A 25,459-nucleotide genomic window follows, 5' to 3' on the forward strand; every position below is an offset into this window, starting at 1 on the left:
TGGCCAGACGGGGCTCTCAAGAGGCGGTTGAGGGGAGGGGTCGTGAAATGAGGCAAGTATCCTGGATTGGCTGGGTCAGTTATCCCGCCCCATCTAGCCCCTGGACTTAAAAGTGGGGGAACCTCTCTCAGCTGATACCCAGGTTGAAGGAAAGCCGCCTGTAGGAGCCGGAAAAGGCAAGGAAATGGGATTCTTCTCTGGAGCTGCCAGAAGGAACCAGCCCTGTTGGACTCCTAACTTAGAATCCTAAAATGATAAATTTGCGTTGCTTTAAGCAATTGAGGTAATTTGTTCAGGTCACTAGAAAGCCGCCTGGATCCTCGTGATATGGTGAAGGTAAGGGCTGCGAGGCCACGCGGCAATTAGCAGAGCCGGGAGAACCCGGGTCCAGGTGCGTCCAGCTCCAGATTGCCACCTGGCCTCCCGGACCAGAAGCGCTGAGCCCTGATGCTCGGCGGCTGAGTAGCCGGCGGTCCCTTTAAGGGCGGGGCGGGCGGGGCGAGGCCCGCGGTTGCCGGGAGAACCGCCCGTGTCGGGACGCTCCACTACCCGCGCCGCCCTCCGCCGAGGCCTGGCTGAGCCCCCGGTGGTCCCGAGCCAGGTGAGCGCCCCGCCGGCAGTCCTGCGTGCGCCACCGCAGACGTGACGGCCAGGTCCGGCTCTTCCTCGGCCAGGCGGTCGCGATCCCCAGGACCTGAGCAGGTGCGGTGGGCAGGAGGTGTGGGGGTGGGGGGAAACCCCAGGCTCAGGGCGTGCTCCTTTTGTGTTGCCTAATGAGTAAATCACGGTCCTAAGACCTCACGCCCTGGGAGAACGCAACGTCAAAGTTAGTGGGGGAAACACCCTGAGAAACGAGATTTGTCTTGTTTGTAGGTCAGATTTTACTGACGGGACCAGAAGACGCCTATCTATGTAGCAAAGACTCAGCTGGGGTTCACGGGAGAGACAGTGATCGGGTCTGCCCACGGGTGGGGGCTGGAAAGAGTCGTGGGGCTTTGAAGGTAGAGAAAAGCAGGGTCCTGTTGGTGAGAGCAAAGCTTAGAGGTGGGTTGAGCTGGCAGGTGGGGTGTCCAAAGGATGCCATCCAAGCTGTGGGGTGTGAGGAGAGACTAGACTTTGTTCTGCACCCCAGGACTCATCTCTGTGTCCTGCTTGTTGGACTGAGATGCTTTCAGTGGGGCCAGTTTGGGAGGCCATGAAAACTATGGCTTTGGGGACACCCCCCCCAGCTCTGTGACCTTGGGCACACACCACCCCATTCCTTTTCTGGCATGGGAGACACTCCGTCTGGCATAGGGTATAGTCAGCCAATGATTTCAAGTTCAAAAACAGGAAAGTGACATGATAATCACCCCATCCTGGGTTGTGTACTGTACTGTACTGAACCCCCATATGTAGGGGGTTCTGTGCATTGTTTCGTGTAATTCTTAAAGTGAGATGAAGCACTGTTTTTTTTTTTTTTAAGATTTTTTTTTATTATTTATTTATTTGACAGAGAGAGATTACAAGTAGGCAGAGAGGCAGGCAGAGAGCGAGAGAGAGAGGAGGAAGCAGGCTCCCTGCCGAGCAGAGAGCCTGATGCGGGACTCGATCCCAGGACCCCGAGATCATGACCCGAGCCCAAGGCAGCGGCCCAACCCACTGAGCCACCCAGGTGCCCGAGGCACTGTTATTTCTGTTTGATATCTGAAGCAGAAGGAGATTCGAGTGCTCAAGAACACGCAGCTGTAAGGTGTCCTCAGGAGCCCGAATCCAGCTCCTGAGAACTTTGCCCTGCCAATGTACTGAGAGATGGGATTTTGTTTTATTTATTTTAAGATTTTATTTATTTACTGGACAGAGTAGGAGTGCATAAGCAGGGGGGAGCAGTAGAAGGAGAGGAAGAAGCAGGCTCCTGGCTGAACAGGAAGCCTGACACCGGGCTCAATCCCAGGACTCTGGGATCATGATCTGAGCTGAAGGCAGACCTGAGCTACCAGGTGCCCTGAGAGATGGGCTTTTAAAGTATTGATTGGGGCACCTGGGTGGCTCAGTGGGTTAAGCCTCTGCCTTTGGCTCAGGTCATGATCTAAGGGTCCTGGGATTGAGGTCCTCTGCTCAGTGGGAGGCCTGCTTCCCCCTCCCTCTCTGCCTGTCTTAAAAATAAAAGGTTTAATGATTTAAAAAAAATATTGATTGACAGCATGGAGAACCTTAGGAACTAAGCAGCCATTTCTCATGTATTAGATTACCTTCTTGCTGGGACAGTATTTGAAGAGAAATGCTTCCCGGTGGTTCCAGCTTTAAATAAATTTTAGGGACAACGGAGGAGATCTTTCTAGAAATGGGTGATACTTGACAGTTGTAATTTTTCAAGCTTTAGGAGGAAAACAACCATGACATCAGGTTGCAAAGCTAAAATTTTAACTACAAGGGAAACCTGCAAGTGTTTAGAGAGAGAATTTTTATTTTTCAGGTGAAACTGATCAGCACTTTGAAACAAACAGTAAAGTGCACGTGAGGACTTCTAAAGACTATGGTGAAGGAAAAGAAGAAAGCAGACAAAAAGGGGGATAAGTCTGCCCGCTCCCCCTCCTCTCTCTCTGATTATCCAGAATTAGCCAAACAAGATGGCAGTGCGGCAAGGCAAGAGATGTCCCATGGTGCTGTCCCAGCAATGGAAAAGCAGTCCATCGAATTGGGACCCCGAAGAGAGTCCAAACAGAACCAGCAGAATGAAGACGCCACTCACTACGAAGAACCCATTCTCACCAAAATCATAGTTGAAAGGTGATTTTAATGGGCTACGTCTTCCACTTTCTTCTTCCCTTTCTCTGCTCTCTGTTCTCTCTCTCCGCGGTTTCTTATTGTAGCTTTCCATGTTTCCCCCCCCGCCCCCCTGCACCCCTGCCATGACTATAAAAATCTAGGTCCCTCTCCTGAGTTTGATGTTCAAATTTTTAACTCCCTACTGGACATCATCCACTGGACTTCAAGCCCCACCCCTGGTGTCCCAAACCAAAGACTGCAGGTCTTGAAATGAGATCGGGATCGGAATCTTAGCTCTGTGACAGCAGCTCCATCATTGAACTTTTCTGAGCCTCAGCTGCTGCTGCTTTTTTTTTTTTTTTTAAAGATTATTTATTTTTGAGAGGGAGAGACTGCAAGAGAGCACAAGCAGGGAGAGGGGCAAAAAGAGAGGGAGAAGCAGACTCCCCCCGACCCCCACTGAGTGGGGAACCCAATGCAGGGCTCAATCCCAGGACCCTGAGATCCTGACCTGAAGGCAGACGCTTAACTGACTGAGCCACCCAGGTGCCCTGAGCCTCTGGTTCTTAACTGGAGAAATCACACCTTGTAGAAGCTTCCATGTCGCTACTTGTCAAGCCATTGGCTTCTCTGTTGATCTCTGATTTCTGGATGGGTGCTACCATTTCCCTACCTCTCCAGGCTGTTCTCCCCCTCCCCTGTGATGTTGTATTTCTTTACTTCTCTATGCTTCTCTCGTTAGTCCTTTTCTCTAATGCTTGCTTTGCCTCTTCGTTATCTCTTCACTGAACTGTTGGCCTCATTTCCTAAAAAAGATTTGAGATCTGCCTTCCTAATTGTTCCCATCACTCCCTGGATTGGTAATCTGTCCTTGTAACAGGTCACCCCAGAATGTGATCGTTAAGACAAATGTGACTGTACACAGTTTATGGGGATCAAGAATCGGGGAGCAGCTTAGCTGGATGGTATTGGGTTAGGATGTCTGGAGGTCCAGCCGAGATGGGACTCTAGACTCCATCATCCGAAGGCTTGGCTGGCTGCTCGGTCTGCTTTCAGAGTGGCTCCCTGGGCAGCTGGCTTCCCCAGAGAGTAATCCAAGAGAGAGCAAGGGCAGAAGCCACGTGTTTTTCTTTTAATTTTTTATAAGATTTTATTTATTTACCTGACAGACAAAGATCACACGTAGGCAGAGAGGCAGGCAGAGAGAGAGGAGGAAGCAGGTTCCCTGCTGAGCAGAGAGCCTGATGTGGGGCTCGATTCCAGGACCCTGGGATCATGACCTGAGCCGAAGGCAGAGGCTTTAACCCACTGAGCCACTCAGGCGCCCTTTTTTTTTTTTTTTTTTTTAAAAATTTATTTGACAGAGAGAGATCATAAGCAGGCAGTGGGGCAGGGCAGGGTGGGGGGGAGGAGGCTGCCCGCTGAGCAAAGAGCCCCTTGCAGGGCTTGACCCCAGGACCCTGAGATCATGACCTGAGCTAACAGCAGAGGCTTTAACCCACTGAGCCACCCAGGTGCCCCATAAATGAAATTATTTTCTTAATTGTTCTTTCTGCTATTACTGGTGTATGGAAGTGCCACTGATTTCTGTCAGCAGCCATTTATTAATGAATTACCCGTGCCAGCTCTGGGTGAGCACTGCAGAAGGATATTAAGAAGCAGGAAATGCGGTCTGTGTAGTCAGTGCTTCTGTGTTCTACATTGGGCTCTTCCTAGAGCAACTCAGCAGAGTTTCTCAGCTGTGGCCACTGACTTAGTTCAGGGAAGCTGAGCCTGGGGTTGCCCTAATGTGGGAATGGGAGGAGTTGAATATCCTGACACAGAGAGGGTCCAGATCCAGGCCAAGAGCACCGTGAAACACGTATGTGTCTTGGGAGCAGTGGGAGGTGTCAATACCACTGAATGGAGCTACTGGGACTTTTTAAAAACTCTTTGACATTTTCTTTATTCGTTTTCATCACTGAAGGGCTATATACTCAGGACAAACAAAGTGATGAGTAATTGGTGGGAATTTCAGGCATCCTGTTCATGTTCCTGATTTTAAGAGCGTCGATTTTGGTATTTCACTCGCGAAAATCATAGATGCTGGCCCTTTTGCATAAACCGTCTCTTATGTTTAGGTAATTTCCTTGCATCATTATAGAAATGATTGCTGAATTCTATCAGACGCCTTCCTGGCATCTTGATATAAATGTATGGTCTTTCTCCTTTGATTTGTTGATGTCATGAGTTGTGTTTGTAGACTTTCTACCGTCGAATCTTCCTTGGCTTCTTGGATGAAGCCCAGTTTGGTCACGGCTGTCCCCTGTCCTTTTGGTTTTCACCTCACTTACCCCAGAGTGTAGAGCTGAGTGAGGTCCCAAATCACACATTATCCACCTGGTTCTGAACTCAAAATCTGCATGCTGTCCTCGACCCCCACTTCCCCAAAGCCAGCACATCAGCAAGGCTTTTGGGTCCCATGTCTAGAATAGACCTTTAAAAGAAAAACTGTAAACTTGTCATAGTAAAATACACATAAACTAGGGAGCGCCTGGGTGGCTCAATGGTGAAGTGTCCAACTCCGTGATCTCTGCTCATATCTTGATCTCAGGGTCACGAGTTCAAGCCCCACACTGGGCTCCGTCCTGGGGGTGGAAACTGCTTTAAAAAATACACATAAAATTTCCTTTTTTATCCATTTTTTTAAAAAAATGAGTGAGAGAGAGCATGAGAGAGGAGAAGGTCAGAGGGAGAAGCAGACTCTCCAAGGAGCTGGGAGCCCGATGCGGGACTCGATCCTGGAAGTCCGGGATCATGACCTGAGCTGAAGGCAGTTGCTCAACCAACGAGCCACCCAGGTGCCCCTTTTTCAACCATTTTAAGTGTACAATTCAGTGGCATTAAGTACACTCACCCTGTTGTGCAACCATCACCACTATCAATTTCCAGAACTTCTTCATCACCCCAGACAGACACGGTCCAGAATAAACCATCAACTTCCATCTCTACCCTCTTCACTCTTTCTTCCTCGTTGTTAGCTCTCTGCACAATCTCTTCACACAGGAGCCAGCCAGAGTGCTCTTTTTACGACCTAACTCTGACCTTGGCCAACTCCCCTCTTACAGCCTTCTCCAGGTTCTTCCTCGAGCTCTGGATTTTCCTGCAGCCCCTGAGCCTCTGTCTCCTCTTCTCTCCTCCCTCTGTCCTGTGCCCCTCCTTCCCCTCTGTGGGCTGAACTTGAGCTGTCAGGCTTTTACCTGCCCCAGGGCCTTTGTACTTGCTGCTCCCTTTTCCCAGGATTCTTCATGGGGCTGTTTGTTTCATGACCTGTGGGTCTCAGTACAGCTCCCAAGTCCTCTGAGAGGCCTCTGCCCTGACCGCTTGTTCATGGCACCAGCTCAGTGCTTGCAACGGGGTACAGTGGCACCCCAGGGAACATGTGTTAAGTGAATGAACGTGAGAGATCACTTGTACTTCTTCACCGATGTCAATTATGACTTTAATCCACTGTCACGTAGGTTTGCTCACACCACTCATTGCTGTATTTCTTTGTAGGTATGAAGGGGAAAAAGTCCGTGGACTCTATGAGGGAGAAGGCTTTGCGGTCTTTCAAGGAGGTTGCACCTACCACGTGAGTGACACATTTCGGGAGTGGGCAGGGAGGAAGGTTAGAATGTTCGGTGAGAGGTTTAGATTTGTATCTTCAGGAAAGTCCACTGATTCTTCAGAAGAAGCTGGAAGTATTTAATGCTGATTTTACTTCGATTACCTAGTCTAAGGTAGAAACATGGCTCCATACAACTGAAGTCATCATTTTTTAAAAGATTATATTTATTGGGGCGCCTGAGTGTCTCAGTGGGTTAAGCCTCTGCCTTCAGCTCGGGTCATGGTCTCCGGGTCCTGGGATCGAGCCCCACTTCAGGCTCTCTGCTCAGCAGGGAGCCTGCTTCTCTCTGCCTGCTTCTCTGCTTCCTTGTGATTTCTTTCTCTGTCAAATAAATAAATAAAATCTTAAAAAAAAAAAGATTGTATTTATTTATTTTTAAAGATTTTATTTATTTGTCAGAAAGAGGGAGAGAGAGAGACCCAGGATCCCAGGATCATGACCTGAGCTAAAGGCAGACACTTAAACAACTGAGCCACCCAGCCATCCCAAGATTTTATTTATTTGAAAGGGAGAAAGTACAAAGCAGGGGGGGTGGCAGGCAAAGGGAGAGGGAGAAGTAGGCTTCCCGCTGAGCAGAGAGCCCGACGTAGGACTGGATCCCAGGACCCCGGGATCATGACCTGAGCCGAAGGCAGATGCGTAATGACTGAGCCACCCGGACGCCCCTGAAGTTGTCATTTTAGGTTGTTTTCTATTCCTGATATTTATTTATTGTACAAACAACATTAAGGTGACTAAAGTAAATACGCAAGAGGAAAATCCCAGGACTGTCCTCCTTTCCCAGTAAGTATTTTGAGTATGCCGTGTATCCCTTTTATTCCTTGAATGGAAGTATCCGCATTCACGTGGGCCTGTAGAGTTTGCAGGTGAGATCTTGGATCTTTTTTCACTTATGAATACTTTGCCGTATTGCTGCATGCTTTTCATAACTTAAATATTTCGTGGTAAAACGTACCTAAAATTTACCATTGTAACCATTTTTAAGTGTACAGTTCAGTAACATTAATGGCATTCCCCCACCATCCAGCTCTAGAACTTTTCATGTTCCCAAACTGAAACTCTTCCCCATGTAAACTAACTCCCACTAACTTCCATTTCCTCCTCTATAAATACAAAATATATTTTATTTATACTGTATTTTAGTCTGTATTTTATTTATACCATAGTTTATATTATATATTATCTAATTATAGAGTATATAAATATATATTTAATTATATAGTATAGAAATATATATATATTGCATGGTGTTCTGATTTACTGTTCAATACTATACCATAATTATTAGATACTTTTGAGGTGTTTTCGTTTTTTTGCCATCACTCATAGTGATTATATTAATGATAACAATTAATAATAGTAATCTTTCGAATTATCAAAGAAACACGTGCTTATAATAAGAACAGATTGTTGCGGTTGGGGTCCTAGAGCGTGGGTTTCTGTGCCCTGATTTTTTCTTTTCCCCGCACTAAACATATATCCTTATTCCTGGGTCATAAAAGCTCCTAAAAAAGGCCATTATTATGGCTGAATGATATTCCCTAAGACGACTGTCCCGTCTGGCCTTCTTCACCAGTTTGGGAATAAGCGGCTGCGTTCGTTCTGATCAGAATCCTCTTTGAGCGCCGTGGTGCCAAAGGCAGCCTTGCCGCCTTTCAACAGAACCCCCAGGTCTGGATCACGTGGCACCAGCCCACCCCAGGCCGCTGAGGACGCAGCATCAGCTCCCACTTCCCCCAGAGGTGCTTGGTTTAGTCACCCATAGCTCAAGCCTGGCCTGCTGGCCTCGCCCTCCCTGTACATGCGGGGACAGATACCCTCCATTTCTGGAGCATCTCCTTTAAACTGTGAGAGAGCCCAACCCGGCCGAATGACTCCGTAGCCTCAGGCCTCCTGTCATGAGACCACGGGTTTGCCACGGATGTAGATCGTAACCCCCTAAAGACAGACAATGAAACCAAACATTTCGTTGAGACCTTTGCCCTTACCACATAGAGGCAGCGTGATCCTTTCTAGTTGAGTTTGTGAAAACGCTGGTGGTTGTGACTCTAATCAATTCCATAATCACAAACAAGCCAGCTGAGAGTTGGGAAACTACTGGCGGCCCCACATTTTCCTCAGTCCCCGCCTGCCTGTCATGAGCCCATGTGAACCCAGGGCTGATGATACAACGCGTCTTCTTGCTAGTGAGTTGGGGCCACAGTTCTCTGGAGAAGTGTGGTCTGGGGGACCAACAGCATTACCTGGAGATTTTTTTTCAAAACGCAGATTCTCGGACCCCATCCCAGACCTGCTGATGAATCAGAATTTCGGGGGTGGGCCCAGCCTTTGTGTGTTCACAATCCCCAGGTGACTCGGAAGCATGGTAGAGTCTGAGAACCACGGAATCAGGGTGCTGGGTGCTGTTTACATAGGGTGTGTCCTCCCCTCCACGCACCCCGCCTCTAACCAGGTGATCCCAGGGGAGAACCGGACGTGTTCTTCTCCTTCTTTCCTCTGATAGCATATAGACATCCAGGTGTGCTGAGTTGTTAGTGACTAGTTCCTGTATGTTAGCAGCAGACACTAAATGTGAACGGACGATATTGACAGCTGTAGATCACACACATACATGAGTAGTCCATATTCATGGATATACACAGACACACCCACACGGATAAATCCCAGTTCGGGGAAATGGACAGGCATGAAATTTACAAATGGAGTAGTTGCTAATATCCGGATAATGGTTTTTACTAGGTCTATCTAGTTTCCATAATTAAAAAAAAAAAAATCCTTACACTGTGATGTGCACAACCCAAAGTGTATGAATTCTTTGGAACGCCAGCATTTTTCACTGCTTAGTTAGGAGAGGAAGGTACAGTCTGAATTTACAGCTCGCATTTAACCATTGCATAGGTCTGATGTGTGTACGTTTGGGGGCATTTGGACCAGCATTTCATGCAGATGAAAGGGGGGATAAGCCTCCATCCTAAGAACTGAAGCCACAGTGGCAGGCGTTATGTAGACTCGAAGTCCTGGTCCTAAGGCTTTGTCGTTCTCTTTTGAAGGGTATGTTTTCAGAAGGGCTCATGCACGGACAAGGGACTTACGTTTGGGCCGATGGACTAAAATATGAGGTAAAGCACGTAATACGTTATGGTGTTAAACTGTAATTGACGAAACGTAATGGTCACCTTCCCACAATAAAACATGCTAATTTTATAAAAGTAACTCAGCATGTGGGTTAAAAAAAAGTCCGCAGACCCAGAGACTATAGGTGAAAAGTGACTCGTTCCCACATGGGCTCCTGGTGATCATTACCCATTTCATCTGTACGTTCTAGAAGTCTCTGTGTATTCTCTGTGTGTACTTGTTTTCGGCCTCTCTCCCACTCTTTACAAACACAAGTAGTCCATTACACATTCTCTTCTGTACCTTTATTTTGGTGGAGGTCAAACCTTATCCATGCAGCCAGCTCAAGCTGTTTTTACTGGCTGCTTTCATTCCTCTGTTGTGGGTCTCCCTCAAGCCGTCTTGCTGGTTTAAAGGAATGTGCGTTTTTCAATGGACGGCTAGAAGGCTCTTCTAGATGTTGCAACTGCAGGGCTGCTCGTGATGGCGTTTGTAAGGGGTAAAATGAAAATATTTAAAGCACGTGCCCATGATGCACATAGTCAAGTAGCAGCCAAGTGAGGGAAACTGAGGCAGGTTTGGGCCAGCTGGGCAGCTCACCGGGGCTGCACAGTGGGAGGTGTGTCACAGAGACACAGGGGAGCCCGAGGATATGGCAGTTTGGGGCTACCTTCCCAGGGAAGCTCTCCCCCCTTCAACACTCTGACTTCCGGTCTGTGCACCTTGGTTTACTTCTGGCAGCTTGCAGACGGAAATCCCTCCTGTAGCACGGACCCTTCCACGCCAGCCTAGATTGGAGGGTTTATGGGAAGGATTTGAGCTGTCACAGAAGTACCTTTAGGGTGGTCAGCTGGCCTCGTGGGACCCGGCCCGTGTTCAGACCAGGCTGCCTTGTCCCCTTCTCCCCGCAGGCTGCCTGCCTCCTCCAGCAAGTTCTTGTTCCAGTGAGAGAACCCGGTGGCTCAGGGCTGACGTCCTGGCCCCGAGCAGCACAGATTCCCCAGAAAGCACCCACGGGGCAGGGGGTTGGCTGATGGGTCTGCAAAATATTTTGATGAACCATAAGTGGGAAGAAGGGTTTCCATCAGTTGATCCCCAAGCTGGGCTTGTCACCTGAGTCCCCTGGAGTCCCCTGGAGAGGACCCTGGAAGCCAGGGCAGTAAGCCTCCTTCGAGCTGGGTGCTATGATGCACATGTGCCCGAGGCCAGGATCAGAAACCAGCACCTTTCCGTGTCCCCTGTTTGCCTCTTGGAGCTTTGTCTACACACAGCTTCTGGCTGTTTTAATCTGCTGGGGCTTCCGCCCAGGGGAGGGGAGGGGAGAGAGGAGGGCGTGTGTAGAGAAGGAAGGAGGTGGGTGGAAACTGGGGTGGGAGCAGCTACACCACCGTTTCCATGGAAGAGAGACGGGAAGAGTTCCCAGTCATCAAGGAGGCATCTCAAGCCGCCCGCAGGAGTAGGGGTCTCTCCCTGCGTTCTGTCCCTCTCACTCTCTGGGCTGGTTTGCCCTAGGGGGAGTTTGTGAAGAACATCCCCATGAACCACGGCGTGTACACGTGGCCGGATGGCAGCACCTACGAAGGAGAAGTGACACACGGCGTGAGGCAAGGATTTGGTATGTTCAAATGCGGCACGTACCCCGTGTCCTACATCGGCCACTGGTGTCACGGCAAGAGACACGGGAAGGTGGGTGAGGCGGCCCCGTGACTCCCGTCCACTGATAGGATGAACAAACACGGAGGGTGGAAGGTGGGGGGCCGTCGTGAAAGCAGATTCACTTTCTGTTGATTGACAAGAAATTCACACCACATGAAACGGACCGTTTTAGCCTCAGCAGTTTGGTGGCATTTCGGGTACTCCCAGTGTTGGGCGACTTCCACCTCTGTCCTCGGCACTTCAGAATAAAACCCTGTGCCCACTCAGCAGATACTTCCCACCCGGACGCCCCAGTGGCCCCCTATCTGTGTTCTGTCTCTACGGCTTTACTTATTCTGGATGTTTCTTCTGGATGGTTCCTAGGAATGGAGCCCTACAGTATGGGACCTTCAGTGTCTGGCTTCTTTCACTCACCCCATATTTCTGAGATTCATCCATGGTGCAGGTACTTAATTCCTTTCCGTGGCTGAATGGTAGCCCAGTGAATGGATGGACCACATTTTGCGGATCCGCTCATCCACTGATGGTCACTTGGGCTCTCTCCATCTTTGGGCTTCTGTGAATAGCGCTGCTAGGAATGTGCGTGGAAGGGTCTCTATGAGTACTTGCTCTCCGTTCTCTGGCAAATGACCTTGGGAGTGGACCATGGCAACCGGATGTTGAACATTCTGAGGAACCTCCAGACTGTTCCCCAGAGCAGCCGTTCCAAGCAATCCTGTTGCCAGCAACGCACGTTACATTCACTTGTGAGCGAGGCTGCTGTTCCTGGTGTTGCTGTCTTGCTTCTGTGTGGGATGAGAAAGTACTATAGCCCTATTTTTGGAAAATGTAAGAGAAGGAACAGTCTACCCTTACAATCATCAGTCTGCTCTGTTCTAGACTGTTCTGTCCATTGTGTTCTCATTTTCCCTTCCCTTCCCTTCCTTTCCTTTCCCTTATTTTCCTGTCTCTTCTCTTTTTTTTTTCTTTTCATGTTCTCTCTTCTTCTCCTCCCTTCCAGGTTGTGGGATTGAGCCCAGCATTGGGCTCCCGCTGGGTGTGGAATCTGCTTGGGCTTCTCTCCCTCTATCCCCCTTCACCCCCCTCCCCAACCCGAGCAAGTGCTCTTTCTCTCTCTCAGAAAAAAAAAGAGGGGGGCGAGGACAGACCTTCACTTGTACGGAAGGTGGTACTACTCACTTTAGGTAACAACAGAACAGGATTGTTCAGGGACTTACTTGACTCAGTGTTACCGAATAGGACAGACTCAACATGATAAGACGTTGTCATTCCGTGCCTTAATGCGACACTTCGTTATTAGGGAGGAATTGATCTGTGATGTCTCATTCTCATGTGAGGGCTGCCTGCCCATCTTCTTGATTCCAAGACAGAAACATACGACAGATTAGGTGTCTTGCCCCAAGGATGACATTGACTTCTGTGTGGTTAAGATTCCCGGAATTCATTTATCTTTAAATCTTTAATAAACATTTGTTTTATGAGGCTTGATTTTTTTTAATGATATTATCTATTTTAGGGCTCTATTTATTACAATCAAGAGGGTACCTCCTGGTACGAGGGGGACTGGGTATACAACATCAGAAACGGCTGGGGCATCAGATGGTAGGTATCGCCTCTGCCACATGCAGGGTGTGGGTGAAAAGTGCATATGTGGGCCCAAATAATTTTCTTTCTTTTAGATTTTATTTATTTATTTGACAGATCACAAGTAGGCAGGGAGGCAGGCAGAGAAGGGGAAGCAGGCTCTCTGCTGAGCAGAGAGCCCGATGCGGGGCTCGATCCCAGGACCCTGAGATCATGACCTGAGCTGAAGGTAGAGGCTTAACCCACTGAGCCACCCAGATGTCCCTCAAATAATTTTCACTTCGGCAACTTAAAGATCAGGTGCAGAGGGGTGCCTGGGTGGCACAGTCGGTTGAGTGTCCCGCTCTTGATTTCGGCCTGGGTCATGGTCTTAGGGTAGTGGGATCAGGTCTCATGTCAGACTCCACACTGGGCGTGGGGCCTGCTTAAGAGTCTCTCTCTCCCTCTGCTTCTTCTCCCCTGCCACTCACGCATGCTCTCTCTGTCTCCCAAATAAATAAATAAAATCTTAAAAAAAAAAAAAAAGATAAGGTGTAGAACTTCCAGGGAACATATTTTCTATACAAGTAGGGTGGGATATTTAAACTCACCCTGATGTAATGTCCATAGTGATGAAAATATTCTATGGAAAATTTAGAGAAACATTATATTAAGTGAGGTTTAATAACAGTTTTACTTTTTCACAGGTAGAAACTGTCTTTGTTCTCTACTAATCATGGATATCTATTACTGTATGCTTTTATTTTATTTTATTTTTTTAAAGATTTTATTTATTTATTTGACAGAGAGAAATCACAAATAGATGGAGAGGCAGGCAGAGAGAGAGAGGGGAAGCAGGCTCCCTGCTGAGCAGAGCGCCCGATGCGGGACTCGATCCCAGGACCCTGAGATCATGACCTGAGCCGAAGGCAGCGGCTTAACCCACTGAGCCACCCAGGCGCCCCTATTTTTATTTTTTTAAATAAAGATTTTATTTATTTATTTGATAGAGTGAGAGAGCACAAGCAGAGGGAGGGGCAAAGGGAGAGGGAGAGGGAGAAGCAGGCTCCCTGCTAAGCAAGGAGCCTGTAATGGGACTCGATCCCAGGACCCTGAGATCATGACCTGAGCCAGAGGCAGATGCTTAACTGACTGAGCCACCCCAGTGGCCCCATTTTCTTGATTTTAAATTGAACTGATAGAGTCAAATATTTTAAGAGTTGGCCTATTTTGGGGGAGAAATGTTAACTAATCATAGTACCACAGAGAGTTATTAAATGACCGAGGATTTAATAAAGTGGTTTATCCTACCCTGAAGACAATGAATTCTACTGACCACATGCCTATCCCTTGAACTTAAGAAGATCTTACAGGCACAAGGGTTGGATTTCTTCAAAGGTGTTGAGAGAAGAAGCTTAAAAGGAAGTCTTTTTTTTTTTTTTAAGATTTTCATTCATTTATTTGACAGAGATCACAAGTAGGCAGAGAGGCAGGCAGAGAGAGAGGGAGGAAGCAGGCTCTCCACTGAGCAGAGAGCCCAATGCGGGCCTCGGTCCCAGGACCCTGAGATCATGACCTGAGCTGAAAGCAGAGGCTTTAACCCACTGAGCCACCTGGTGCCCCAAAAGAAAGTCTTCTTAAAGAGAAGTATGATATTAAAAAATAACTGATTATTTTCAATTTTTTTTTTTGTCCCAGTTACAAATCCGGAAACATATATGAAGGTCAGTGGGAAAACAACATGCGCCACGGGGAAGGCAGGATGAGGTGGCTGACGGCGAACGAGGAGTACACGGGTCAGTGGGAGAAGGGCATCCAGGTAGGGCACCTGCTCGTGTGAGCCCAACACACCCAGGAGGGGACCCCAACACACCCATGTGCTCCTTAGCACATGGGTCTCTCCGTATATCCTCCGATAACCTAAACCTAAGCTCTGCTAACTCTAGAACCCCAAAGTATGATTTATGGGTCCAAACCATCCTTTAAGTGTACCGTGTCATCATGTAGGTTTCTCTAAAGGTCTTACACGCAGTCGAGGTCCCGGCGCGGACAAGTCTGTAATTCCCACTGCTGCTGTGCGGACCAAGATTGTTCTCTACACCTTCGAAGCTGTGTATTTCCTGAACAGAAAAAAAAAGGCTTTATATGGTTAAGTGTATGTGGTTCACATAACTAGGATTTTCTCATAATATCTGCGTAATCTAATAATATCTCCTTAACCCCTGTTACCTATTTCCCCCCTCCCTCCAACCATCTTCTGTCTGGTGACCCACAGTTTGTTCTCCGTAGTTAAGTCGACTTATTTCACTGAGCATTTTGCTCTCTAGCTCTGTCCGTGTCCTTGCAAATGGCAAGATTTCATTCTTTTTTAAGATTTTATTTATTTATTTGACAGACAGAGATCACAAGCAGGCAGAGAGGCAGGCAGAGAGAGAGAGGGGGAAGCAGGCTCGCTGCTGAGCAGAGAGCCTGATGCGGGGCTCGATCCCAGGACCCTGAGATCATGACCTGAGCTGAAGGCAGAAGCTTAACCCATTGAGCCGCCAACGTGCCCCTAGAAGCTTTTTATTTTGATGAAGTCCAATACTTTGTTTTTGCTTTTGTTTCCTTCGCTTCAGGAGACCCGTCCTCTAAGAAGTTATTATGGCTGATGTCAGAGAGGTTATTGCCTGTGCTCTCTAACAGGATTTTTATGGTTTCAGATCTCATACTTAGGTCTTAAATCCATTTTGAATTTATTTTTGAGTTGCTATAAGAAAGTGATCCAATTTCATTCTTTTGCCTGTTGCTGTCCCATTTTGCCAACACCATTTGTTGAAGAGGCTTTCCCCGTTGGATGTTCTTTCCTGCTTTGCTGAAGATTAGTTGACTGTATAGTTGTGGGTTTGTATCTGGATTTTCTATTCTGTTCCATTCATTGTGTTTCTTTTTGTGTTGGTACCATACTGTGTTGATCACTGCAGCTTTGTATTGTAACTTCAAGTCCAGAATTGTGATGCCTCCAGCTTTGCTTTGCCTTTTCAAGATTGCTCTTTGGGGTCCTTTGTGGTTCCATACAAGTTTTAGGCTTGTTTGTTCTAGCTGTGTGAAAAATGCGGTTGGTATTTTGATAGGGATTACATCAAACGTGTAGACTGCTTTGGACAGTATAGACATTTTAACAATGTTCTTCCAATCCAGGAGCATGGAATGTCTTTCCATTTGTGTCATCTTCAGTTTCTTTCACCAAATTCTACAGTTTTCAGAGTACAGGTCTTTCACCTCTTTGGTTGGGTTGATTCCCAGGGATCTTATTATTTTTGTTCCAGTTGTAAATGGGTTTTCTGAATTTCTGCTGCTTCATTATCGGTGCGTAGAAATGCAGCATGTTCCTGTAGATTGATTTTGTGTCCTGCAGCTTTATTAAATTCATGTATCAGTCCTAGCAGTTTTTTGGTGGAGTCTTTTGGGTTTTCTATATATATAGTATCATGTCATCTGCAAATAGTGAATGTTTTACTTTTTCCTTACTGATTTGGATGCCTTTTATAAATTCTTTGTGTTGTCTGGTCGCGCACTTCTAGTACCGCGTTGAATGACAGCGTTGAGAGTGGACATCCTGACCGTAGAGGAAAAACTCTCTTTTTCCCCATTAAGGATGATTTTAGCTGTAGGTTTTTCATATGTGGCCTTTATTATGTTGAGTTATGTTATGTTATGTTATGTTCCTTCCCTGTTAAGTTATGTTCCCTTCAAAGCTACTTGGTCAAAGTGCTTATCATGAATGGATGTTGTACTTTGTCAAATGCTTTTCCTACATCTATTGAAATGATCATGTGGTTCTCATCCTTTCTCCTATTGATGTGCTGGATCACACTGATTGACTTGCAAATATCCATCCACCCTTACAACTCAGAAATAAAGCCCACTTGATTGTGGTGAATGAAGTTTTTCATTTTAGTTTGTTTTTGTGTTGCTGTTTCAGGAGAGAGGGCATGGTGTGTGAGTGGGGCACGGGGATGTAATTGTTACATCTTCTTGGTGGATTGACCCTTTTTTATTTTTATTTTTTAAAAAAATTTAATTTATATATTTGACAGAGGGAAACAGCAAGAGAAGGAACACAAGCAGGGGGAGTGGGAGAAAAAGAATCAGGCTTCCCTCCAAGCAGGGAGCCTGATGTGGGGCTCGATCCCAGGACCCTGGGATCATGACCTGAGCTGATGGCAAATGCTTAACCAACTGAGCTACCCATGTGCCCCTAAATAAATAAATATATTTTTAAAAAGGAATACAGTATAAGCCACATATATAATTTATATAATTTATCATCTTGTCTTGTCCCTCTTGAGCTCTGATAGCTTCTGTTCCTCTTAAGTCATTTTCTGACATCAATATAACTATTCCATATTTTTATTTTTTAAAGATTTTATTTATTTATTTGACAGAGCGAGAGAGATCAGAAGTAGGCAGAGAGGCAGGCAGAGAGAGAGGGGGAAGCAGCTCCCTGCTGAGCAGAGAGCCCGATGTGGGGCTTGATCCCAGGACACCGAGATCATGACCTGAGCTGAGGGCAGAGGCTCAGCCCACTGAACCAACCAGGTGCCCCATAACCATTCCATCTTTTTTTTTTTTTAATTTATTTTTATTTGACAGACAGAGATCACAAGTAGGCAGAGAGGCAGGCAGAGAGAGGGAAGAGGAAGCAGGCTCCCTGCTGAGCAGAGAGCCCAATGCGGGGCTCGATCCCAGGACCCTGGGATCATGACCTGAGCCGAAGGCAGAGGCTTTAACCCACTGAGCCACCCAGGCACCCCACCATTCCATCTTTTTTTAAAAAAATTTTTAATTGTGATAAAATACAGATAACAAAAAAATTTACCATCTTAATCACGTTAAGTGTCCAATTCAGGGGCACTGAGTACATTCATACTGTTGTGCGGCTGTCTCCACCATCTGTCTCCAAAACTCTTTCTTCTTTCCAAATGGAGACTCTGTCCCCATTCGACACTCACTCCCCATCTCTCTTCCCCCTTCCCCCACCCCTAGCACCCACCATCTACTTTCCTATGAATCTGACTGTCCCTATGAATCTGACTCATCTTGGTATCTCGTATAAGTGGAATTATATAGTATCTGTCCTTTTGCAACTGGTTTATTTCACTTAGCATAATGTCTTCAAGGTTCATCCATCTTATAGTATGTAATTTCCTTCCTTCTTAAGGCTGAATAATATTCCGTTGTATGTTTATATCATCCATTTGTTTATTCATTCATCCATCAATGGACACCTGGGTTGCTTCCACCTTCTGGTTATTGCAAATAATGCTGCTATGAACGTGAGTGCCCAAATATTTGTTTGAGTCCCTGTTTTCAATTCTTTTTAGCATATACCCAGAAGTTCTAGGAAAATCTATACAAAATCATCCCATTGTGGAAAAAATTGTGTATTTATATGTGTTATATGTCCATATAATATGTTGATTTGGTATGTATAATTGAACATGCCTGGGGAAAATATGGATGAATTTTCAGACTCTTAAATTCTGGTTACCTCTACAAAGTGGGATTGAAGAGGGCATTTGAAAAAATATCAATTTGTACGTTAAAAATAAATTAAATTTAAGGTAATAGTTTATCAATATGAAGCTAGGCACTAGCTTGTATTGTAAAGATCTTCAATCTTTACATCCAACCTGCAGGATAGATGTTATTTTCATTTTGTAGATGAAACCCAGAGGGCTTTAAATAATTTACCTTGGATCAAAAGGTTGTAAGTAGATGGCATAGAGGCTGAACCTAAGTCTGTACGACTCTAAAATCTGTGTTCTTTGTCCTTTCCAATGTGTCATTGTATTTGATCTATTGACTGAGTTTTATTCTAATTTTAGAAGATTTTATTTATTAATTTATTTATTTTTGAGACCGAGAGAGGGAGGGAGAAAACACAAGTGGGAGGAGGGAGAGGGACAAGCAGACTCCACGTGGAACGCAGAGGCTGACACAGGGCTCTGTCTCAGGACCCCGCGATCACGACCTGAGCCAAAATCAAGAGTCAGAGGTTTGACATACTGAGCCACCCAGGTGCCCGTACTGACCAAATTTTAAATGGATTCAGGTAAAAAGAGGAAATATTTTGAGCATTTCTCATGGCAATTTCCTTTCTTTTCAGAATGGCTTTGGAACATACTCCTGGTTTCTGAAGAGAATCCCCAACTCCCAATACCCTTTGAGAAATGAATACGTAGGAGAGTTTGTAGATGGATATCGTCATGGGCGTGGAAAGTTTTACTATGCCAGTGGAGCTGTTTATGAGGGAGAATGGGTCTCCAACAAAAAACATGGCATGGTGAGTGCAGACGTGTGAAGAACACATTTTATAGATTTTATAAAGCAACTGAAATGCCATTAAAAGGCATGTCATTCTCTGTCTAGTAAAATGCATAATCCATTTTTGCATGAATAACTTATTGTTTTGTTAAGATGATTACGTGAATTTTAAAATAATTTCCAGGGTGCCTGGGTGGCTCAGTGGGTAAAAGCCTCTGCCTTCGGCTCAGGTCCTGATCCCAGGGTCCTATGATCAAGCCCCAAGTTGGGTTTTTTGCTCAGCAGGGAGCCTGCTTCCTCCTCCCTCTGCCTGCCTCTCTGCCTACTTGTGATCTCTATCTGTCAAATAAATAAAGTCTTAAAAAAAATAAAATAATTTCCAACATATCATCCGTGTCCTGTATATTTAGAAGTTATTTACTTAGTTTATGTTATGTACATACATGTCTGTGTTAGGTGGTTTTGGTCACAAGGAATGGAAAAATCTAGCTTAATCAGACAAAACTGTTAAAGAATAAGTGGGTTTGATTCAGCAACTCCGTGATGTCAGGAGTTTTCTTCCATCTACCCATGATGTCTCTTACCATGATGTCAGCTTCACCCCTCTGCTGCTCCTCCCTCATGACCACAAAATGGATGCTGTGGTTCCAGGCTTCACATCCACATACCACACTAAGTAGGAGGAGAGAAGAAACTCTTTTTTGAGAAGCTTTCAAATAAATACCTTTAATTTGGTCGAGCTGACTTGGATCATCTCCTTACCTCTCCATCAGACTGACTCTTGGCTTGTGTTGGACAAATTCCAAGAGAGCCCCTATTTGGGGATGGGCACGCTGCCGGTCGCTGGTATAGTTTAACAAGGCACCTTCTGTTATCTGGGGGTAGCTGGGGAGAGGCTGTGGAGCAGATAGAGGAGGAGGAAGGAGAGAGAGGATTTAACACAGTGGCTGGGGACTCTAGGAGCCTAAGTGCTAAGTGCATGTCTTTTTTTTTTTTTTAAAGATTTTATTTATTTATTTGACAGAGAAAAAGATCACAGGTAGGCAGAGAGAGGGGGAAGCAGGCTCCCCACCGAGCAGAGAGCCCGATGCGGGGCTCGATCCCAGGACCCCGAGATCACGACCTGAGCCGAAAGCAGAGGCTTCACCCACTGAGCCACCCAGGCGCCCCAAGTACATGTCTTAAAAACAAACAAAAACCTCCAAACCCTCGAAAATGGTACAGAGGTAGATTATCAGTGGATTTCCTGAACTGTGCATCTTTCTGTCTGCAGGGCCAATTAACTTTCAAGAATGGGCGTGTGTATAATGGCTTGTTTTCCAATGACCACATAGTGGAGTTTCCAAATCTCGAAGTTGAGTTCTTAAGTCACCTGGACCTGTCTTCAGACCTGTCCTTCAAGAACTGGCACCCTGCATCCTCCCTCAGTGCTGGTAAGGGGGTGGGCTCCTGGCAGGTGTATGCAAATTAACTTCTGTTATCAGTGGAATCTACTCATCAAAATACAAAGACTACTTCAGGAAACAGAATTTTCCTGGGGGGGGCGGTGGGGAGGACTCCTTTCTTAGGAGGTTTTTTGAATACTCTTATTTCCCACTTGGGTGGAAAATCATTTCCACATAACACTGAAAAAAAAAAATTTTTTTTTTTTTTATCTTCCAAAAGCATTTTCTTTTCTTTTCTCCAAAGCAGTTTAATTTACTAGTTGAAATGGTCACATTGATGACTTTTAACATTGCTTTTCACCACCATCCCTTCTATTTGCCTTTATTTGCTAGAGATTATCAGGAAACTTGACGGCAGTGAAAGCAATTCTGTTTTAGGGTCAAGCATTGAGCTAAATCTCAGTTTGCTGCTGAGTATGTATCCTGAGAAAGATCAAGCAGAGGAAAAGAAGCAGGTAAAAACCTTTCATATTGTTATATGTTTGTATTTTAGGCTTGAATATTAACAGAGTCTCCCCAGGCTTGGGAAAATACAGCCGAGGGGGGCTGTCCTGTGTTGAATGTCTTCTATGAGCCCCATAGATGCTTTGTGTGCCATTTCATTTAATTTGCAAAGGAAACCGTAGGGAACATGCTTTGTGAGAAAACAGAAGCCCAGATAGAGAGACTTGGTGAACTAATTACATGCAAGTTACCCTCACCCCCAGCTTGGTCTCAAGGCCAAGGCTGTGGCCACCCCAGCCATAGGATCTTAATTCTGGTGTGCATTATTATGGGCTGCTGGGATTCCAAAGACCTTCAAGCTCCTAGAAATCAGTACAAGTCTAGAAAAGCTTAGAGACGGAGAAAATTATGTGTACCTGACTTCATCTGATTAACAAGTGGAAAATCACATCCACGAAATTACACGTTAGTATCGTGATCCCTGCTTTGACTGGGGCTTGGTAGGATTTTTCCGTGAAAGCATTGTTGATGGCGTGGCTTGCAACAGGAGAACCATTGGTACCTCAGAATTGCAAGGCAGGCGCCCATTTGCTCTTCCTCTATCCCATCTCCTCTGGCCCCAGTTCCTGTGGGTCTCAAAAGGCATGACTCTTCACCCCCCCCCATTCTCTCTTCTTCTGGCCAACGATGTAATTTGGGCTCCTGGGGTGGCTCACTTGATCTGCTGCCAGATTCTTGTTAAAAAACAAAACAAAACAAACCTATTATGACTTTCTCTAGTTAGGAGAATAATACACAATACTTGTAGGAAATTTAAAAAATGCACATAAGAAAAAGTAGAAGGGAATCTCCACCCAGACAAAATCTGGTGACCATCTTTCCGGTTTTGTTTTGGGCAAACGTAATTAGAATTGGAGTAGTCTGCTCATATAAACTCTGTTTTTGTGTATTGAATCATAGCTCTTCAGTGCCATTAGGTACTTTCCTATAATATAATTTTTAGGTGAATAAATAAGCATGCGTGGATTCACTCAAAAAGGAGGGATATTCTTAAAGTTATCTTCCTCCTTCCCTCCTTCCCTGTTTACTTATGTATCATTCACTTTCCACTTTGCAGTTCTTTCCATGTCAAAACAGGTAGGTCTTCAAAAAAAAACCCTGTGAATTTAAAAATATATCTTTTTTTTTTTTTAAAGATTTTATTTATTTGACAGACAGAGATCACAAGCAGGCAGAGAGGCAGACAGAGAGAGAGAGAGAGAGGAGGAAGCAGGCTCCCCGCTGAGCAGAGAGCCCGATGTGGGACTCGATCCCAGGACCCTGAGATCATGACCTGAGCCGAAGGCAGCGGCTTAACCCACTGAGCCACCCAGGCGCCCCTAAAAATATATCTTGACTGTTTTATAATTACAAACGTAGCACATGCTCTTTATTTATTTATTTTTAAAGATTTTATTTATTTATTTACTTGAGAGAGAGAGAGAGAGAGAGAGCACGAGAGGGGAGAAGGTCAGAGGGAGAAGCAGACTCCCCGTGGAGCTGGGGAGCCTGATGCGGGACTCGATCCTGAAACTCCAGGATCATGACCTGAGCCAAAGGAGGTCGCCTAACCTGCTGAGCCACCCAGGCGCCCAGCACATGCTCTTTAAAGAAAATTCAAACATTGTAGAACTAGGATCTCGAAAGTCAAAAAAAAGTCCTGTAACTTGACACTTTGGAAACACCTCTAAACGTGTTCCACGACTACCTGGTATTTCATAATATGGACAATATTACAATCTAGGTAGAGAAACTTCCATTTTTTTTCTAACCTTTCGTGAGGACTTCAGACTCTCAGAAGAGCTGCTGGAGCCTGGGTTTGTCCCTGTCACAGGCTTGTCCACACGTGAGCATCTCCCATGGCCACTGAACAGGGCCCAAAGCCAAGCCCCGGGCCTCGCTGCCACACTGAAACGAAGTCGTGGCCTTCACTTGAATTTCACTTTTCCTCACAATGTCCCTTTTTGTGTCCCAAGGTCCTACCCAGGACCCCACGCTGCCTGTGGCGGTCACATCTCTCTAACTTCCTCTGTCTGCGATGGAGCTTCCACCTTCCATGGTCCTTCATGATCTCCAGACTTTGGAAGGTTCTGGAAAGCTCTATTGGCTGTCTAGCTCCATCCTGTTCCATGCTGCTGGTAGCTGTGTGTATTCAGGACCTCCGAGGAGGCACAGCAACCTGCCTTGCCAACCTGCCCCTAGAGTCCCCTCCTCCTCTCCTAGGATAATGGCCTGAGCAGAAAGCCCTTTGCTCTGGGCATGTTTCCAAACGCCTTTATTTTGCTAAATCCTCCTAACAGCCTATGGGTAGAACTGTGATTGTTGTCCCACTTTGCCCAGGAGGGAGATGGGGCGGAGCACAGGGACAGCCTTTCTCCAGGGCAGGCTGCCCTCCTGGCATTCCTGGACCCCTCAACCTCTCTGCCCTCCCCCCACCCCATCCCAGCCTCCACTGGGGGGTCTGCTGACTGTGAAGTGATTTGTTCTGTGCTCCGAGGTGGAGTTCAAGTACAGTGTCCTCCAGAGAACTTCCTCCTTGGAACCCACCTGTCCTTCCTCGGCGGCTCTGTTCCACCAGTGGTTATTTCCTTATGGTATCTTTACCGGTTTAAAGCTTCATGAAGAAAATCCTGCATTCTACTCTAGAACAAGGCTTTAGATAAGGCAGCTTTGACATGTTTATCCAACCGAATTGAATTTTAGAAAGTAGGAGTTACTGCTGGGAGGGACAGATGCCTGACGCAACTGCCCAAGGGGGTACTTCTCCATCTCCTTGGGGACCCCAGACAGCGAAGGTCACATTTCCTGAATAATTCATTTGGGAGGGCGAGACACAGGGTAAGTGGTCTTGGAACAGGACACTGCATAGGCTGCAGGGTTGCATGTATGGGAAGGTCAAGGTGGCATCAGGGTATTGAGGTTGGGGAGAATTATAGAAGGTGACTGGGGACAGAGAGGGAGGTTAATTATGAGTGTGAGTATCATCTATTTCAGACAGCAGGAAGTCTGAGGTTAGTTGTATGTTTTTAAAATCAACCAAGCCCGGGGCGTGTCAGTCAGTTAAAAGTGTCTGACTCTTGATCTCAGCTCTGGTCTTGATCTCACGGTTGCGAGTTGGAGCCCCACTTTGGGCTCCACACTGGGCATAGAGTCTATTAAACAAACAAACAACCAGCCTTGCAGTCCCAGGATAAGTCCCGCTCGGTGTGGGCATAGAATTGTAGGTATTGAGGCGCCTGGGTGGCTCAGTGTGTTAAAGCCTCTGCCTTCGGCTCAGGTCACGATCCTAGAGTCCTGGGATCGAGCCCCGCATCGGGCTCTCTGCTCAGCGGGGAGCCTGCTTCCTCCTCTATCTCTGCCTGCCTCTCTGCCTACTTGTGATCTCTCTCTGTCAAATAAATAAATAAAATCTTTTAAAAAAAAAAAGAATTTTAGCTATTGCTAGATTTCATATACTCCTATTTTGTTGAGGATTTTTATGCCTATCTTCATGAAAGATACTGATCTGTAGACAAGAGGGTTTTATTGCTGCCCATTCAAATAGGATGCTATCACACAGCAGTATGAAAGCAATTTCATTGTACTGATAACAGCATTTTTTTTTTTTTTTTTTTTTTTGGTAACAGCAAATTTTTCAGTGTTCATGTTAATGAGAAATGCATTTTATTGGCCTGGGGTTAAGTGGGGGGGAATATGACATTTGTTGAGCTCATACAGCGATAAGAGGTAAATGTTACTATGTCACACGTGTTATCTCATTAAATTTACAAAACAGGTGTTGTTTCTTTTACTTTTGTTCTTATTAGGCAAAATTAAGACATGCGTGGTTTTCTCTTTGTAGGTAGAATATGCTGTCTTAAGAAATATTACAGAACTGAGAAGAATTTATAGCTTTTATAGCAGCCTAGGGTGTGATCGCTCTTTGGATAACACTTTTCTGATGACAAAGCTTCACTTCTGGAGGTTTCTAAAAGACTGCAAATTTCATCACCATAAGATAACTCTTGCTGATATGGACAGGGTATTAAGTAGTGAGTATTCTAGGTCCTTTGTGTCTTTTTGGTTATTATTTTTTTAAGATTTATTTATTTGAGAGAGAGAGCAAGAGAGCGTGCGTGAGCAGGGGAGAGGGGCAGAAGGAGTGGGAGAAGCAGACCCTGAGATCATGACCTGAGCCAAGGGCAGATACTTAACCAACTGAGCCACCCAGGTGCCCCAACATCTTTTGGTTCAAAGAATAGCATAATATGTCATTGCAAAACCAGTCAAGAAATGGGGGGGAGAGGCAGATGCTGCGAGAGGCATTCCAGAAATCAACACACGGTGGTTTTCTCAAGTTACTTAAAATTTATTTGAGACAATCTTGTGAATTAACGGCAGCAGTAAAAGACCAACTGCAGCAGGGCTTGTGGGCCAAATCCAGTCCCCTGTCTGTTCTTATAAATAAAGTTTTATTGGAAAACAGCCATGCCCATTTTCTCATGCATGGTCT

The 25,459-nt window shown here is 45.9% G+C and overlaps 1 protein-coding gene across 1 annotated transcript in view; it reads left to right on the forward strand.

The window, feature by feature from the left end:
• Positions 1 to 2,465: 2,465 nt before the first annotated feature.
• The window catches only part of RSPH10B (radial spoke head 10 homolog B), a 46,862-nt gene continuing 23,868 nt past the window's right edge, over positions 2,466 to 25,459 (forward strand). The window contains exons 1-10 of the mRNA XM_044234218.1: positions 2,466 to 2,769; positions 6,286 to 6,361; positions 9,448 to 9,516; positions 11,024 to 11,197; positions 12,684 to 12,769; positions 14,429 to 14,549; positions 18,882 to 19,058; positions 20,313 to 20,472; positions 20,818 to 20,939; positions 24,809 to 24,998. Of these exons, the coding sequence (XP_044090153.1) occupies positions 2,516 to 2,769; positions 6,286 to 6,361; positions 9,448 to 9,516; positions 11,024 to 11,197; positions 12,684 to 12,769; positions 14,429 to 14,549; positions 18,882 to 19,058; positions 20,313 to 20,472; positions 20,818 to 20,939; positions 24,809 to 24,998 (1,429 nt within the window). The 5' untranslated portion in view covers positions 2,466 to 2,515. The remainder of the gene's footprint in view (positions 2,770 to 6,285; positions 6,362 to 9,447; positions 9,517 to 11,023; positions 11,198 to 12,683; positions 12,770 to 14,428; positions 14,550 to 18,881; positions 19,059 to 20,312; positions 20,473 to 20,817; positions 20,940 to 24,808; positions 24,999 to 25,459) is intronic.

This window comes from Neovison vison, chromosome 14 (genome assembly GCF_020171115.1).
Source record: "Neovison vison isolate M4711 chromosome 14, ASM_NN_V1, whole genome shotgun sequence".
Lineage (NCBI taxonomy): Eukaryota > Metazoa > Chordata > Mammalia > Carnivora > Mustelidae > Neogale > Neogale vison.